This window comes from Anolis carolinensis, chromosome 2 (genome assembly GCF_035594765.1).
Source record: "Anolis carolinensis isolate JA03-04 chromosome 2, rAnoCar3.1.pri, whole genome shotgun sequence".
NCBI lineage: Eukaryota > Metazoa > Chordata > Lepidosauria > Squamata > Dactyloidae > Anolis > Anolis carolinensis.
In genome coordinates, this window is record NC_085842.1 from 131078870 (window position 1) to 131096696 (window position 17827).

Genomic DNA, 17827 nt, shown 5'->3' on the forward strand with positions numbered 1-17827 from the left:
TCAACTGGATAAATCTATGCTCCGTGCTTACCAACACTGTATGTGTGGCCAAAAGGCCAACAACCTATCTGCACATTTGTCTGGCATCAAAATGGCCCAACATTTTAAATTTGCTTGAATGAAAGTTGTAGGTCATGATATTTTAACAAGTCTTTCCTTTCTTTCAGTTGTCCTGGAAGTGTTCCTTTCAAATAGCTTTGAGAAATAAATACTTCTAGCAAATCATATGTGTAAAAGAGCTTAAGTTACAATTTAGTTCCATCTAACCACCTTGATTAATTGAAACTGACAGCTGAAGTTTCAGCTCAACCAAAAATGTGGCAACCCTAAAATCATTCAGTAGGAAGGACATTTGAAAAATCCTGTAATGGTCATAAGATAGTGAAATACCTAATTGACATATGTGTCACTACTATTTAGATAAGATTGCTAGTTATCATTCTTGTAGTAACTGGGAATGATGGGAAATCATGGGCTTTTGTAAAAGAAGAGATAATTGAAGGGAGGCTCGAAAAAGGGATCATAGCTCATGATGTATGCATTCATCCCACAGTGGCCTAAGGTAAACAGGTTTTGCAGATGTTTGTATTGTTTAAAAAACTTGCAAAACCTGTTTGATCAGAGACATCAGTTTAACAAAGGAAACACTGTGTGGGCACTAAGGGAAACCGTGTCTCTTTCAAGTCACATAAACATGGTCCATCTAAAGCCTATAGTCATGATCACAAAAGACAATACTTTAATACATTTCTAAGGCCCCTTCTATGCTGCTATATAATCTAGATGATCAAATCAGATAATCTGGATTTTATATGGCAATGTAGAAGGTGCCTTAATGACCGATTAAAACACAGTCATTGATATTGAATGGCAGGACATTCTATAAGGATGCAAAGAATTTCTAGTCCATGAACTAGAGATAGCAAAACCAAATCCAATGTACCATATAGATCAGCATAAAACTTGTTATTTGACCTCAGCACTTCTCCTTGTTGAGGCCCTGGGGTTAGGAGTTTATTACACAAGGCAGGCACATTGCAATTACAGTAGGACAACAGCGGTTTTGCCTCCGATTTATCACACTGAAGAGCGTACCTCCTGTTCTCCCAGTGGGAGACCATTGGAAGACATTTCTTTTTCAAAAGGTGGTCACTAACAGATTATCTGTGTATATATAAAAATGCTTTCCAGTCTGTTTCCCACCGGAAAGCAACAGGAAAGAAGCAATGTCATGCGATGTCCCAGGCAAAGATGCTGCTGTTGTAATTGCAATTTGCCTGCCTTGTGTGATAAAATTTCCTAGCTGCTTGAAGAGCCTCACTCATTCCACAGCAGTGGTTCTCAACCTGTATGTCCCCAGGTGTTTTGGCCTACAATTCCCAGAAATCCCAGCCAGTTTACCAGCTGTTAGAATTTATGGGAGTTGAAGGCCAAAACATCTGGGGACCCACAGGTTGAGAACCACTGTTCCACAGGGATGGACATCCACTTAAATTTTCTATTGGACTAAAACTGTTTTTCTCAAACCCTACTCTTCCAGGTGTTTTGGACTTCAGCTCTCAGAAATCCCAGCTAGCTTACCAGCTGTTAGGAACTGTGGGAGTTGAAATACAAAACATATTTAGGAGCAGAGTTTGAGAATCACTGGACTAAAGGACCAGAATTGATATACACAAGGGTTATTTTAAAACATTCTCTTCGATCAATGCCTCTCTGAAATTAAGATAAGGATCTACATAAGCTGTGATTTCATAATGACTACTAATAGTAGTTACATATGAAGTGTTTTACAATCTTGTAGCTCAACCATCTGCATAATAACCTGGTGAGGTAGGTCATATTTAATATCTAACTTCATCACACCAGTGACAGAGATAATAAAGCATGACTTGCTCAATGACAGAGAAAGTTAGTGGCCGTCTCTAACATATCAATTTAGGGGTATACAACATATATCATGTTCCTATTTTTATGTTCCCTGTTATCCCAAATTAAGTGGTTTTAGAAACAATGGCAATAAAAAGCAGTCAGTTCTGAGTGCATTTCATTTAAATCAATACACACAGGGAGCACACACAATATTTCAAACAAAATAATGTTCCCAAGAGTGAAAACCTACTCTAAACAAGGTAGATGCTCACAGAACACCTTGATTTAAAACAGAATGCTCTAAAAAGTTGGATTTATTGCTGACCCTTTGCCATATAATTCAGTTTAACTGCATTGAACTACATTATATAAGTCTGCACTGATCATATAAGGTAGTTTCAAACTACATTACATAGGTAGTGTAGATCCAGACAAAGTCTATTGACGGTGGCGGCAGTGGCAGCACAGTGGACTCCTTTTGCAGGTTACAGGACTCAGAAACACTCCTAGAAACATGGAAGTTTGCTCACATATTTTCCTAGTACTTGGATGGGAGACTGCCAATTAATACCTGGTGCTGTAGGTTATATTTCAGAGGAAGGAATTGGCAAAACCACCTCTGAGTACTGCTTGCCTAAGAAAACCCTATGAAATTCATGGATCACTTTAAGTCGACAGGCAAACTGAAGGCACAAACACACAGGTACATTATAACAGAAATGCCCCACCAGATACTTTGTCACAATTCAGCTCTTGCAATACTCTCAACTGTTCTGTTTCTGAAGGTCTCCATCAAACTTTCTGAGAGATGACACAATAATATGACTGGAAGCTAGGGAGAAATACACAGTAGTTGGGTTGCACTCTGGATTAATTTATTTTAGCATGAAAACTACTAGACACCAATACTTTTATTATATCTTAATTTCCTGTGTCACATATCAACACAGCAGCTATGTTATCTAACTTTTCCATGTGCAAAGACATCCACACCACCTTGCTAACCTGAAGAAACCAGTAGGTTAAATTTAGGTACAGGTAAGTGGAGCTTGGGAGGAAATATATTTTGGTCAGGCCACATTGACCAGGGACTTTGGGAGTTATAGTCTGAAAAAAAAAAACAGCATGTGAGCGTAACTTCTAAATGGACTGGGTTTCAGCCACATCTCAGGGTACTGTTGGCACAAGTGTATTTGCTTCTAAGTAGAATTGAACTATTCTACTGTTGGGAGCTGCTTAATGGCATGGATTAGATCGAACTAATAGCATGTAACTGCAGTCAACCATTACTTATAAGCAATAATAAGGCAAAAGGTCCACCTCCTTCAGCCTGCTCCCATGTGCAACAGGTAATCAAATATGAACACTTCTGATTAACTGTAGAGGAAAATATGACAGCTTGGCAGAGGAAGGAAAGAAGGGCTTTTGATCACCTACCAACAGCTGCCATGCCTCCTGGAGGCAGTTTGGCCTCTTTGACGCAGCGGCCTCTCCAGTAGGCAGCAAGAATGGCCTCTTCATGACTTAAGGAGTTGTCCGCATACCCACAGGCCAGCTCTCCAACTGAGTGACCAATGATCCCATCAGGTTGCAAACCCACAGCCTTCAAAAGATCAATCTGGGCAATCTGGAAAGCACAAAATGTATCTAGGTTTTACATTAAACAGAGCTGAATAAGCCATCTTCTCTTGGTAAGTTTCTACACAGGATTATGCGTAAGGTTTTCGGACAAATCGATTAATGCACTTTATTTGTTTTAAGTTTTGTATATTGTCTCATGCGTTTTAATGCCTAATGTAAATTGTTTTCAAATTGCTTTATGTTTTATTGTATTGTATTGTTGTTTTTATTGGCGTTGAATTTTTATCAGATCTGTAAGCTGCCTTGAGTCCCCTCAGGTGGGAAAGGTGGGATAGAAATGACGTAAATAAATACATAAATAAAATACACAGCACAACTATTAGTTTCCTAAAGGTTTTGTTTGTATACATCAAGTACAAAAGGGAGTGACACATCTTTCATTCTTACCTGAATAGCAGCAAGGCCAACAAATGCATTAACGGTTTCATTAAATGTGTTCTCGTCTGCATGCAGAAGTAGATCGGACACCTTCAGACCTGTGTCTTTCAGAGCCTCATCCGAACGCAAGATGGACTGGTGGAAAAGATCAAGCTTCATTAAGCTAAGACCCATGCCTTTCCACTGGGTTCCCATGCCTATGGAATAAGAATGTAACAGCACCTTTATTATTTATTTATTTATTTACAGCATTTATATTCCGCCCTTCTCACCCCGAAGGGGACTCAGGGCGGATCACATTACACATATAGGCAAACATTCAATGCCTTTTAACATAGGACAAAGACAAACAACATAGCTCCGAGTGGGCCTCGAACTCATTCATGACCTCCTGGTCAAAGTGATTCATTGCAGTTAATTGCAGCTGGTTTGCTCTCCCGTCTGTGCCACAGCAGTTCCAATATGGGTAATTGGAGACATCATGGAGACATCCACTTTCACACTTCATATCCAGAAGGAAGGAATTGTCATTTCACAATAATCCTGTTCAGGCAAGTGGTTTGCTTATAGATTAGACATACAAAGAGGTGGAGTGTGCTGGTACTGTCTTCTTCATCTTCAGTTCTCTTGTCCTTCTATGCATGGAAGGATATAGTCTGATTCCAGGAGCCTCAGATATCTGCCTAAGCTCTTTTCCTAATTTGGAACCTTGTTATTCAGGGATCTAATGTATATGAAAGTAAGGGAGGGTTCTCTGCTTTCCACTCTCGCTCTTCTCATGTTGACAGCAACCAGAAATAATGATGCAGAAGACCAGGGCAATATGCCCTCTCTCCTTAAATCATTAATCTACATACAAAGTGAACATCTACATGGGGCTACTACATAAGTATATGTATGATTCATCAGCACTACAACATACAGTATAAACATAGCAATTTCAGAAGGCTGGGCACATATAATCAAGCCTTCAACAAGAAGCAAAGGAGATTGAATGTGCTTACCTGAGCAAATGTACCATAGAGGCCTCCCTGATGACTGAGCACTCTGGACCTCCTTCACATCATTTTCACTGCCAATCAAGGTGTAGCCCCTATAAGGCATGGATGACACAGGAATCCCAGAGATGTCATTGAGCATGCTCAGAAATGTTGTATGTTCCTGATGATTTTTGCTATGTTCTATTAATGTCTCTACAGCTTCTTGAGTCCTTCCACAAAACTGTACCAATCGTGGCCATAGAGGAGTCTCCAGTGGGGGTGATTTCTTCTTGTTGGGTCTCAGGATGATATGGGCGTTTGAACCTCCAAAGCCAAAAGAATTGATACCAACGATTTGACCTTTTGTGGGAGTTGGTTTGGTAATCACTTGGAGACGGCCATCTTGTAAGGCAGGGATATCTGGATTTGGGGTATTGTAGTGAAGGTTAGGCGCCCATAGACCATGTTCTAAAGAGAGGACCACCTGAAAGAAAATGATAGAGAGAAATTTCACAGTGTAGTGCAAACAGTTTATTAAAACAATTTTGATCTAACCAGAACTGGTAAAAATGTACTTTCTTTTAAACAGAACCTGAGATGGCTGGAATTCGGAAATGTTCACCATAGTCTGCATTAAGGATATATATATATTTGCAATTCACTCTCTTTCTTGCTTATAACACAGAGTTTTCTCAGTTATATTTATTTATTTATTACAGGCATTTATATGCTGCCCTTCTCACTCCCGAGGGGGGACTCAGGGCAGCCTTACAATTAGCATGATTATATACTTCTTTCTCTGTGACATCTCTTTGCATTCAGTATCAAAATAACTGAGAATAAATGGGTCAGTGTTAATGTCTACAAAGAAACTAGCATAGAAGGGATTATCTGAAATTCTCATCCTGACCTTGATCTGAAATCATGAGTCCCAGTTCTCTAATCTGCCAGCCCTGTCATGTTCTTGGAAGTGGACATCCCCACAGAGTTTTTGGTAGACTGTGTAGCTCCCAGGGATCCCAGGTTCAGGGCAGACAACTGACCCTCAGACCCAGTGAAATTGCCCACCCCAGTCTCACAACCACATTTGAATGCAATGGGATCATGAGCAGGGAGAGTGAGTCCAGTTTCTTACCTTTGCTAAAGCAGCAAGGCCAGCAGCAGGTTCTGGATGCCCCATGTTAGACTTGGTTGATCCAATCAACAGTGGTGGTCGATCTGATTGGCAGAAGACACTGACAATGCCATTCACTTCCTGAGGATCCCCAACCTAACAACCAAGAATTTCAGAAAGTCAGGCTAGATCTGAGAGTCACTCAAGGCCGGCTCACTTTCCCACATCTTGTACATCACTTTGTATGGAAGGACACAACATAATGGGGTGTGAATGGGGGTGAAACAGGTTGGTACAGGCAAGGATCCAATTGTCATGTCTACCATCAAAGTGGCTCCACTTTTCTTTCCCTCGTTAATATATTTGTTCACATTGAGGAATCTGACTTTGTGATTCCATCTGTACCCCAATGTCACTGAAACTGCCCAAAATAAAATGCTTGAGTAGCTAGAACTAGACTGAAGCTTGTGAAGACTTCAGATGGGTAATTTAATTTCTGTTAATGCAGCTAGAGGAATTAGTAAAGAAAAGATAGTGGAGTTCTTAGGGAAACAAAAAAAAAAGATAAGCTAATACTAAAGGAAAAGAGTAAAAACAGAGAGACAACAAACCTTGGTGCCTGTGCCATGAGCTTCTATGTATTCAACATCTTCAGGCTCAATCCCAGACTCTCGGTACAGAGAACTGACCAACTGTTGCTGCATCCATCCAGAGGGAAAGGTTACACCTGCAACAATGTGATAGGTCACATCCTGGTTTCCTATGTGGAAATTATTGGTACTTTCTCATTTAAGACATAATCCTATACTAATTTAACTGGAGATAAGTCCCACTGAACTCTACGGGATTTACTTCTCAGAAGACAGCCAGTGCACTAAGTGGTTTAAATACTGGACTAGGACTCCAGGAGGCCAGGATTCAAATTCCTGCTCAACACCCATTGGGTGACCAGGGCCAAATCACATTCTTTCAGCTTCAAACCTACTTTGAATAAATCTAGCAGAAAACACTCTTTGATAGGGTCACTGTAAGTCATAGTCAATTTGAAGGCATATACCCATAGTGAGAAACCCACATAGGATTACATTGACAATTGTTGTTAATCCACAAATCACCCATGAAATGTGCTAAGTATCACAAATACAGCACAGCATTTTAAAAATCAATCACTTTCTTTAAAAGAACAATCTGATATATGTTATTTGGCTCCAATTTTGATTTGGCTTTTAGCATTTTACAAAATATTATATTTAAAATTCAAGAACGTATCCATTTATTTTATTTTCAAAGTAAAATTTCAAAGATGAAAAACTCAGAAGAATAAGATACTATCCACAGCATGCAAACTTTACTGAGAACATATTTTTTTCTAGGTGTGATGTTGAAGAGCAGCAGATCACATGCAATCCCTGGCATTTTCAGATCGGCTAAGGAAAACCACATTCTGAAAATCTATAGAGCCACTGCCAGTCTGCGTAAAGGATAGCCCAAGGACTCCATGAAGCTCTCAGACCCTTTTCTGTGTGTACCAACCCCACCAAATACCCTAAAAGTATCAAGACGTGGTAATTTTCTTCCCTTAAAACTACCAGGAACAAATTAAAATAACACAATTTGTTCCTCCAACGTCAACCTCTCAAACTTCCTCAAAATGCCCCAAATTTAGCCAAAATTGGGACTGGACATGTGAGGTCACTTACAGATTGCTGATGACATGCTGCCATGTCCCACTAAGGGGTGTACAAGGGTGAAGAAATGCCCTTGCCTGTGCCACATTTGTCCACTTCAGTGTAGACAACCCTAAGTCGAATCAGCCTAATAATGCAGGCCTTTCATATAGGCAGAACACAAACATTTGAATGTATAAAGTGAAGCAATCTGTACATGCTCTCATTATCTTTTTTGTTCCGCTTCTGTCTCCGATCCAGGCTGGAAGGAGTGTTCTAAAGCCTGGCGCAATGGATTCAAATGACATGCCCTCATTTGCTATAGACACATGACACCTATTTTCTCCCATTATCTATCTTAGATGTTTTACAAACTCCAAAACTTAAAGAGGGGAGAGCAACCTACCTTGCTCTTTATATCCATCTGTGTTACAACCAGAATTGACAATGGTAGCATAAATCCGTTTTGCTATTGATTTCTTGGTCAGGAAAACAACTACGGCAGCTTCTGAACGGCAATATCCATTCCCTGCAAAAATCCAGAGCCATTAGAACAACCCTGCAATGTAGTCTGTAAAGGGTTTCTGTAAGAAAACCCACAAATCCTTATGAGTTCCAGTATTTGTTACCCTTGATGAGAACACCAACATATAATCCCACTCGTATGTGGACAGCTTCTATAGCCCGATTAAATCGAACAATGGATGCATTACCTGAAGCATCAAAGGACTTGCAGGCACCTTCAGGACTTAGCATGCCAAGCTTCATGAATTGCACAGAAGTGGTGGGTTTCAATATGAGGTTGACTCCTCCTACAAGGGCTGATTCACACTGCCCACTTCGGATTGCTTTGCAAGCATTGTCCAGAGCAACGAGGGCTGAGGAACAGGCTGTGTCAATGGACATACTTGGGCCTTTGGAAACAAAAGTCATGAAAAAAAATGTAAGGGAGTTCTTCTGGTAACACCGTCAGAACTGTTCATTTAGGTTCCCTTGTATAAAAACAGAAAATACTGCAAGGGAGTCCCATTTATGATGAAAAAATATTACTTTTTTTATTTTGTTGATTCCAGTTCTCCTTTAAATAAAATATGCCACTTCATAAGAACCTGCTATTTATTTGACAGATGTTGTGAATGATTCTTGGAATGAATTCCCCAGGTAAAATTTCCCAGATTCATAAAGAATATGTTCAAACTTCCATAACATAGCTATTGTTCTTATCTACATTAACCTCTTATCTGTAGAAAGACTACAATCCTTTCTATTTGAAATACTACACAAACATTTTCAAATATTAGACTTGAGTCTCTGCATACATACCTTTGAAGTCAAAGAAGTAGGAGATTCTGTTGGCGAACATGGCACGCTGGCAGCCGGTCATACTGTACCCCAGCAATTGTTCAGGGTCTACGCTGAGTGCTTCACCGGCTTCTGAACCACTCACACCAATCCACACTCCTGTTTCTGTGCCCCGAATTGCAGTTGGATTAATACCTAAAAGAGAAGGAGGCAGAGTTCATGCCATGAGCATCAACTGTTAAATAATTCATTAGATCAGGAGAAACATTTGGCACCCAAAGTGGTTGTTTCTAGTTTACAACTAAGTAAATTAAAGGACCAGGAGATGGGACATGAACAAGTCAAGTGCAGAAATTTATGGAAATACTAAAATAGGAAAAAAAATTGTAATTTTTTTGTAAGAAAAAAATTGTATGATGAAACAACTACCCATTATGAATCTTAAATACAAGATCCCCACTACATGTCAAACAGGAAGCCTCTTGACATCACTCAATAATATACTGTTATGTTACCACTTTAACTGCCATATCCTAAAGGAGCTCTCGGTGCAAATTTTAAATGTGCCTCCTTAACCTAAAAATCCAGTATTCCAAATGATGGAAACATGGTAGTTAGTGGTATCATAGAGCTATAACTGCACAGTGTCAACAGGCACAGGATATCAAACAGGTGTAGTTCAGGCAAGAAAGCATTGTGAAGTTGTTTTTGTATGTCATCTGTTGGAAAACTAGTGAGATAGCAAGGGAAGTTCACTATACGCACCGTTGCTTAGCTCTTCCCTCACCAAAATTAAAAAAAAAACACATTCCAATTCACTACTGAAAAAAAAAAGGTTTTTCCAGTTCCATAGCTGCCATTCAATAACCCTCCTAAATACTAATGGTGAATTCCTGCCTAAAGAACGCTCACATGGAAGTACTAACATTCATTTCTTAAAAGAGTGGCTAAAATGCAGCTATTTCTTCCTGGTCTATTAAGAACAGAATTTACTTTGTAATAGTTCCAAGAAAGAATGCACAATAACTGAATATCCACCCCCCTATGACAAAGATCTAAACAAAAGAATTGAGATGGGGCTGAGCCTACACTTTCAATCTATATTTCTTCCTTGAGTATGTATCACTGAATAACTGTAATTAGTACATTAAAAAGGAAAATGTAATGAAATCACATGACAGTAAACTAGTCTGTGAAACTGCCTGCTGTTTATTCAAAATGCTGATGCATGAGGATTGCATTTTCTTACAAAGAAGCAGACAATAACTCAGATCCACAGACAGAAGAAAATGTGTGACCTGGACCTGACTCTTAAGACTATTTGTGCACCACTTGCACACTCAGTTCCCACACAACTGGAGATCTGGGCAGAGGACGTTAGACTCACCACCATCCAATATAGCTTCATAAGAGACTTCCAAAAGCAGGCGAAGTTGGGGATCCATTGTATTAGCTTGCTTAGGATGCACACCAAAAAAGGAAGCATCAAATTTGCTGATGTCCTTGAGTTTTCCATTTCTCTTGGGCAGTCCATAAACTCCTGAAATTTAAAAATAGAAATGGGTTTATTTCACCACATCTCCCATGTAGTATATAATGAGTGAAGGAGAGAGTATAGTTAGGAATCACACGACAATTAGATTTATTCCACATGTCACCATTCTTTGTATAGCTTAAAAGGTATAGGGAAGGTCATGAGCAAGAACATCGTATTATAGAATAAACTCCAGATTTTGGCTCACAGAATAAAATGCAGTGAGCCCACCATATCCATGGGCTTAGGATCCACAGATTTAACACCAAGTAAAGCAGAGGGAGCAGCAAGCCCCAGCATCTAAGTATGGTTTCTTCACGCTTCCCACCTCCAAGGAGATTGCCAGGTGCCTGTTTCTGCCTTGCAAACAAATAAGCAGAAGCACTGCAGCCCCTGCCTCAAAAGCAGAAGTGGGCAGCCTGCGTGTTTCCTGGATTTGGCTGATCCCAAATAATGTACCTTGGAGGCCTACCAGGGTTTGTCACCACCTCTACTGTTGCCCTACACCATTTTATTAATAGAGACTCCAGTATCTGTTCTTTTTGCTATCTGCATGGGGCCTTGGAAGCAAACTTCAGTGAATACCAAGGTCCATTGTAATCATTAGTGGATCAGTCACATCTCAACAATTGCTTGGCTCTCTTCCCACTCTCCCTTTCAGTGAAATCAAAGAGACTTACATCACTCAGGATTAATTTAAGGTCCACTGATTTCAATGAGGCCTTACCATTGATGACTCTGGGAATTCAATCTATAAGATTTTATAATCCCCAAAAAACTTCATAAAATGAATTGTCAGCTAGCAGAGTTTTGTGGTTGCTAAAGTCTACTCATACTCTAACATGAGAGGTTTGCATACCAGGCAGTGAAGAAAATAGAAAGAACTTCTAAAGGTCAAGCTGTCAACAGCACCAACCATTATCATTATATTTTTTTATTAATCTAAGTAATAATGCCCATGAGGAAAACCTGAAAGATTTGAGCCAACACAGACTGAAGGAATTTAATAGACTTCCCATCCATGAAGACGGGCATAGGCAACGTGGTCTGTGTAACTGCCATTGGGCCACAGTTACCACCCTACAAAATGAACTGCCCCTACTGACACTTGTGATAATCCTTTGAAATGTAGCCAGAAGTGCTTCGTAGTAAACCATTGATCTCAGCTGTTTGCCATATTTACTCTCCTAAATGTCTCCAGGTCCCTGCTGGAGCCACAAACATTATCAAGCATTAAAGATGCCAGGTGGCTAGAAACTAGTACTTGGGCAAAGAAGGAAGAAAGTAAAGTTTGCTATTGTCTAGTAATGACAGACGGTGGGGCAACATGGTGAGGAAACTGAAGTAGACTCAGGGAAGGGGTCTGAGACAGATGGGGTGATGGAAGTGATGCCAACACAAAGTTGAGGCTGGGAAGAGCAATAGGAAGGGTTAGGCAGGGTGGCCCAGCTGTGAGAAAGAAAGCAGGGAAAGGGTGTGTTAGGGGATGTGATTTTCAAAAAGAGAACCCCCCTCAAAAGTGAGTGGAGTGCTGTGGCAATGAGATGACAGAGAAAAAGAGTTTTTGGTTAATGAATCCAAATGAGAGAAAGAACTTGAATTTCAAAGCAATGCAATTGAATTTCAAAGCAATGCATTGAGACCCTACATTTGTTCTGTAACTAGACTCTTGAGCAAATTGCAGCAATCCTCCAATTTTGTAAGGGTTAGGGGCACAGAACCCCCATGAAACTGGAAAAACAGTGAAGAAGAAAATACTCTTTTTTGCCTAAGAGAACAATTTTCTAGAAATGTTTAGGTTCCCCCATGGCAACTTAATAGCCAGTCAGCAGCTGGTCATAAAATCATGCTGGAAGATGTTGTGATTCCTTAAAAATGTTCTCTCAGTCTAGGAGTCTCTGGCTTATAACACAAATCTATGGCAAAAGTTGACTATAAAATCACTGCAGAAGATGCAGGAATTCTTAGAGAACAAACTGTCAAACCCACAAATAATCAAATCTGCAAAAGTTACATCTGCAAAATGTGAAGGGCCAACTGCTCTTCGTTTTTGAAGTCTATCAGATTTCCTTTCTATAGTTTTGATTTGGTTTGTGGGTTTTGCTGGTTAAGCAAATTGTGTGCTCAAAGGTATGGGTTCGTGTTTTGGGGCTAAGACCCCATCTCTGTCTTTTCCAGGTCCCTTTCACACAGCTGAACAAAATCCCACATTATCTGCTTTGAACTGGAATATATGGTAGTGTGGACTCAGATAACCCAGTTCAATGCAAATATTGTCGGATTTTCTGCCTTGATATTCTGGGTTATATGGCTGTGTGGAAGGGCCCCCAGAGATCCTTGGGTGAGTTACTTATGTTTTAGTCTTGACCGTTTGCTTTCTGTTTTGCTCTTATGTTTGGCCACCAGCCATGCCTATCACGGCAGCCATTTTGCAAATGGTCATCTTCCATGTTTGCCAGCCATTTTGTGATGGCCCCCATGACACTCTCTAAAAATTGCAAAAGCACATGCCGGCTCATAAGGTTGGCTATCTCTGACTTTAAGAAAATAGCAAATAATTGTTCTCCTCTACAACATGGATCAAAGAAGAAATTGCTGAAACTCTGACTAAAAATAAAAAGGTTGTCAAAGTGTATTGTGCAATCTTTATTGCTAAAGACATCTAAAATGTAGTTATACAGGCACATAGTTGGATTTTTGGAAAAGGATTGAAATTGAGAGAAAGTTTTTAAAAGTTTTTATTCATCAGAAAGTCCGAATCCCTTCCACCATATATTCAAAAACATCAGTCAATACAAATGGAAGGGGATAACAACTAGAAAACAATGGACTGGTTTTACAGGCAATGGCTGTTTCTGATTTGATGTTCAATTTAAGACCTGTAATAGGTCTCTACGAGTTTCAGAAATGTCAGGCCTACCTGGCTTCCATCTCCGGTCGTCTTCTGTAACCATGTCCACTCCATTGATTAAGTTTTCCCAAAACTCTTGCAGGTTTTCTGATTCTGGCAGCTTCCCTGCTATGCCTGCAACCACCACTTCCTCCATCTCTCAGTTTGTCCTGAATAGAAAGTGGTGAAATCTCAGATCAAGGCAGCAACAGCACATGATGCAAGCAGTTATAGTGCTTCACATGTTAATCAGAAATGTGTCCTTATTACAAAAGGGTGGGTGATTAATTTCTTGTACATTTGCACATATTCTTTGGGGCACACACTTTAGAGCAGAAACCCATCTGTACTGCTTTTCTGGACTTGGCCATTTGCATAGAAATGTGTCTGGGGAATCCTGAATTCTAGTACTGAAATATAATTGAAAGAAGTAAATCACCCAAAAGCTAGTGGGAATTTTTTTTAATGAAGCTGTCCAAAGGAAGAAGCCATCCTTAGCTCAAGCAGTTTATCAATAATGATAGATTTCATATTGGTTAACATGGGAAATGCAACATGGTGGAAGCAGTTAAATTCTTCAGATTGAAGGGGACCGGCATTACAATAATGCTTACTAACCCCAATCTTTATATGTAAACATTGAAACCAGTTGGAAACAGATCAGATTGGTATGTACAGCCTAGGATTTTGCTAAAAATACAAGCACACATTAATGAAAATGATCATAGGCACTGTTCCCAATATCAGTCAAATGTTTGGAGGGATGTGTATGAAACCAGTGAGGCAAAACTAAACCACCAGTCCCTTTGTGTTTTCAGTGCACATGCCATGTTACTTGAACCGGATTACTGAAAAGGCTTAATAAGCAGTATTGCTCGTTAACAGAGGGAAATGACAGGTCAATACATTTGGGGAGTGAAGAAGTTACATCTTACCAAAAAATATATATAATGCACAGATCAGTTTGGATTTAACCCATTAGGCTTGATTTTATGTAGTTTTTGTTCAATATAGTTTAATACAGCTGGAAGAGATCCCAAGAGCCATCCAGTCCAACCTTATTTGTCTTCCAGAGACACACAATCAAAGCCACCCAGGCTCTGTTTAAACTCCCCAGCCCCCCAAAAGGAGACCCTACCTTACCATAAGACAGAGTATACTACCACTGAATAGCTCCTGCCATTGGGAAGTCTTTCCTAACGTTTACATGGAATTGCTTTTCCTGTAGTTTGAATCCACTACTCTATGTTCTAGTATCTACAGCAGCAGAAATCAAACCTGTTCCATCTTCAGTTTATCCATTTCTGACATATCTGAAAGAGCAGCAGAGCAAGGAATTAAGATTTAAAAGGGATGCAGGAAAAGGAGGAAATCATCAAAGAGGAATTCAAACACATAGTATGTTTAGGGATAAAGTTTGAAAAGTCAGTGCACAGAATGAGCTCAGGCTAGAAAACTTAAATACAATAAAAGAAGCTTTTCTGGTTATGTCTATAGCAAAAGGAAGAACAAGGAAATGACAGGGCCAAATCAAACAAGTGATGACAAAAATGCTAACAGAGGTCAGAAAAGAAGCAGAACTACTCAACAGCTTCTTTGCCTCTACCTTCTCCCAAAAGGTTAACAGTGCTCAACTTGGGGAGGACGCAGCAGAGGAAATGCAGCACATAATAGGCAAAGAGGCAAGACAGGAATATTTGTCTAATCTAAATGAATTCAAGTATCCAAGGCCAGATGAATTACATTCAAAGGTATTAAAAGAACTGGCAGGAATAATGTCAGAAACAATGGCAATCGTTTTTGAGAATTTTTGGAGAACAAGAGATATTCCAGCAGACTGGAAGAAGGCAAAATCTTTACACCATCTTCAAAAAAAAAAAGGGGGGGAGGAGGACCCAAACAATTATCATCCAGTCAGACTGATAACAATATCAGGAAAGAATTGGAGCAGATCATTAAGGAGGAAGGCTGTAATCACTTAGAATACAATGCTGTGGTCACTAGAAGACAACATGGGCTTTTCAAAAACTAGTCATGCCAGACTCTTATCTTTTTTTTCTTTTTTTCCCCTTTTGGGTAGAGTTACAAGCTTGGTAAATGAAGGATCGGCTGTGGATGTAGCATATCTCAATTTCAACAAGGGCTTTGACCAGGTCCCCATGACACTCTCCAGAAAGAAGCTTAAAAATGTGGACTGCACAATGCTACTGTTGGGTGGAATGGGAACTGGTTGACTGGTAGAACCCAAGAGTTCTTCTTCATCCTGGATAGAAGCAATCAAAGGGGTTCAATCCTGGACTCAATGCTATTGAACATCTTTATCAATGACTTGGACAGCAGAATAAAAAGCGTGTTTATCAAATTTGCAAATAGCACCAAATTGGGAGGGATAGCTAATACTCCAGAGAAGAGGATAAGAATCCAACATGAATTTAGCAGATTTGAGAGTTGGGACAAAACTAACAAAGTGAATTTCAACAAAGAAATGTACAGTACTATACCGGGACAGAAAAAGTGACATTCAAATGACATATCAACTTATGCTGACTCTATGCATTTTGATAGGTTTTTCATAGGCAAGGAATATCCACAGGTGGCTTCCTGGTGCCTTCCTCTGGAATATAGCCTACAGTATCTTTTGTTTCTTGGCAGTATCCCATCAAATACTAACCAGGCATGACCCTACTTTCCTTCCAAGATCAGATGTAATCTGGTGTCTCCGGGAAATTGGTCAAGATGAATTGAGATAGAAAAGAGATCCAGGGTTCAGCAACTGATTGCACCATTTTGTTCAATGTGTCCTGGGAGCAGGGCTTTGTAGTGGTGGAAGGAGGTGAATGCATCTAAGCTCATCTCAGCAAAAAGCAGAGTTGGTCAATTTTTTAGCCCTCCAGGTTGTTTTTGTGTGTGTCAGGAGCAACCTGAGAAACTGCAAGTTGCTTCTGGTGTGAGAGAATTGGCCGTCTGCAAGGACGTTGCCCAGGGGATGCTCGAACGTTTGATGTTTTACCATCCTTGTGGGAGGCTTATCTCATGTTCCTGCATGGGGAGCTGGAGCCGACAGAGGGAGCTCAACTGCTCTCCCGAGATTCAAACTGCCAACCTGTCGGGTCTGCCAGCAAAAGGGTTTAACCCATTGTGCCACTGGGGACTCCAGCCCTCCAGGTATATTTAGGTTTCAACTTCCACCATACTTTTTCACACTAGGTCAATGGTTCACAACCTGTGGCCCCCAGATGTTTTTGGCCTACAACTCCCAGAAATCCCAGCCAGTTTACTAGCTGTTAGGATTTCTGGGAGTTGAAGGCCAAAAACATCTGGGGACTCCAGTTTGAGAACCACTGACCTAGGTTATGCTGGCTAGTGCTGGCAGAAGCTGCAATCCAACAACATCGGGAAGTCTGTACTTTTGTCAGTCCATGGCGTATAAATTATTGACAGAATGAGAGATCCAAACAATGTTAAGGTGAATGCCCAAATTGAGAGGGTTTTTTTTTAAAAAAAATTCTATTGTTGTATTATGTCCATTATCAGTGGATTTTTCCCCAAAACATTTCAAATTTGCTTGTATATTTAATAGTAAGTACCTAATATGCCTCTTTATTATGATTATGATTATTATTATTACTACAGTATTTATACCCCGCTATATCTCCCCCAAAGGGGACACAAAGCAGCTTTCCTAAAAATAGTTCCTGTATTCCTAACTGTAGGTAGCATAGCCTTTAAAAAATAAAATAAAGATAAAACAAATTAGCATAAATTGTTGAAAGAAAGTACTTCATTAAGCAATGTAATGATGGGAATACGGTATGTTATATTATGGAGTTTTCTTCTTGATGGGTTCTTGTCAAATATTGTTATTAATTTTCTTTTTTTATCAATTGCTGAGGCTTTATTTTTCAGCAAGTACTTACTGATTTGCCGATCAATATACTACAAATATACTTTGTTAGATTCCCTTTACTACAGTATCTTTAATACAGTGGTTCCCAACCTTTGGGTCCCCAGGTGTTTTGGCCAGAAATCCCAGTCAGTTTACCAGCTGTTAGGATATCTTGGAGTTGAAGGCCAAAACATCTGGGGACCCACAGGTTGAGAACTACTGCTTTAATAGATGCATATAGATAGACTCACTGATATGGGACCAGAAATGAAACAGATATTTCACACTTAGGAAATATATAAGCTCTGTGATGGATGAAGAGGTAGTTTTGGAGAAAGGGAGTGTCTTAGACTGCATGATTCTCCCAGAAGGCAGTAAGTATAGTCAGAAAGAGGAAGGGTGTATACTTTGATATGACTTAATATGAGATAGGAATACTTAACAGCAAATGGAAGTTATTGGAAAGGGATCACTGATGGCTACACATATGATATATACAGTGATACCTTGACATAAGAATTTAATTTGTTCTGTGACCATGTTCTTAAGTCAAAACATTCTTATCT

At 39.8% G+C, this 17827-nt stretch overlaps 1 protein-coding gene across 1 annotated transcript in view; it reads right to left on the minus strand.

Moving 5' to 3' along the window:
• fasn (fatty acid synthase) overlaps positions 1-17827 on the minus strand; it is a 64650-nt gene that overhangs the window by 37533 nt on the left and 9290 nt on the right. Inside the window, exons 2-11 of the mRNA XM_003217289.4 lie at positions 13406-13545; positions 10339-10491; positions 8973-9146; positions 8363-8563; positions 8056-8178; positions 6594-6709; positions 6004-6138; positions 4893-5352; positions 3898-4085; positions 3307-3496 (exon numbers count right to left, since the gene is read on the minus strand). Coding sequence (XP_003217337.1) covers positions 3307-3496; positions 3898-4085; positions 4893-5352; positions 6004-6138; positions 6594-6709; positions 8056-8178; positions 8363-8563; positions 8973-9146; positions 10339-10491; positions 13406-13532 — 1867 coding nt within the window. The 5' untranslated portion in view covers positions 13533-13545. The remainder of the gene's footprint in view (positions 1-3306; positions 3497-3897; positions 4086-4892; positions 5353-6003; positions 6139-6593; positions 6710-8055; positions 8179-8362; positions 8564-8972; positions 9147-10338; positions 10492-13405; positions 13546-17827) is intronic.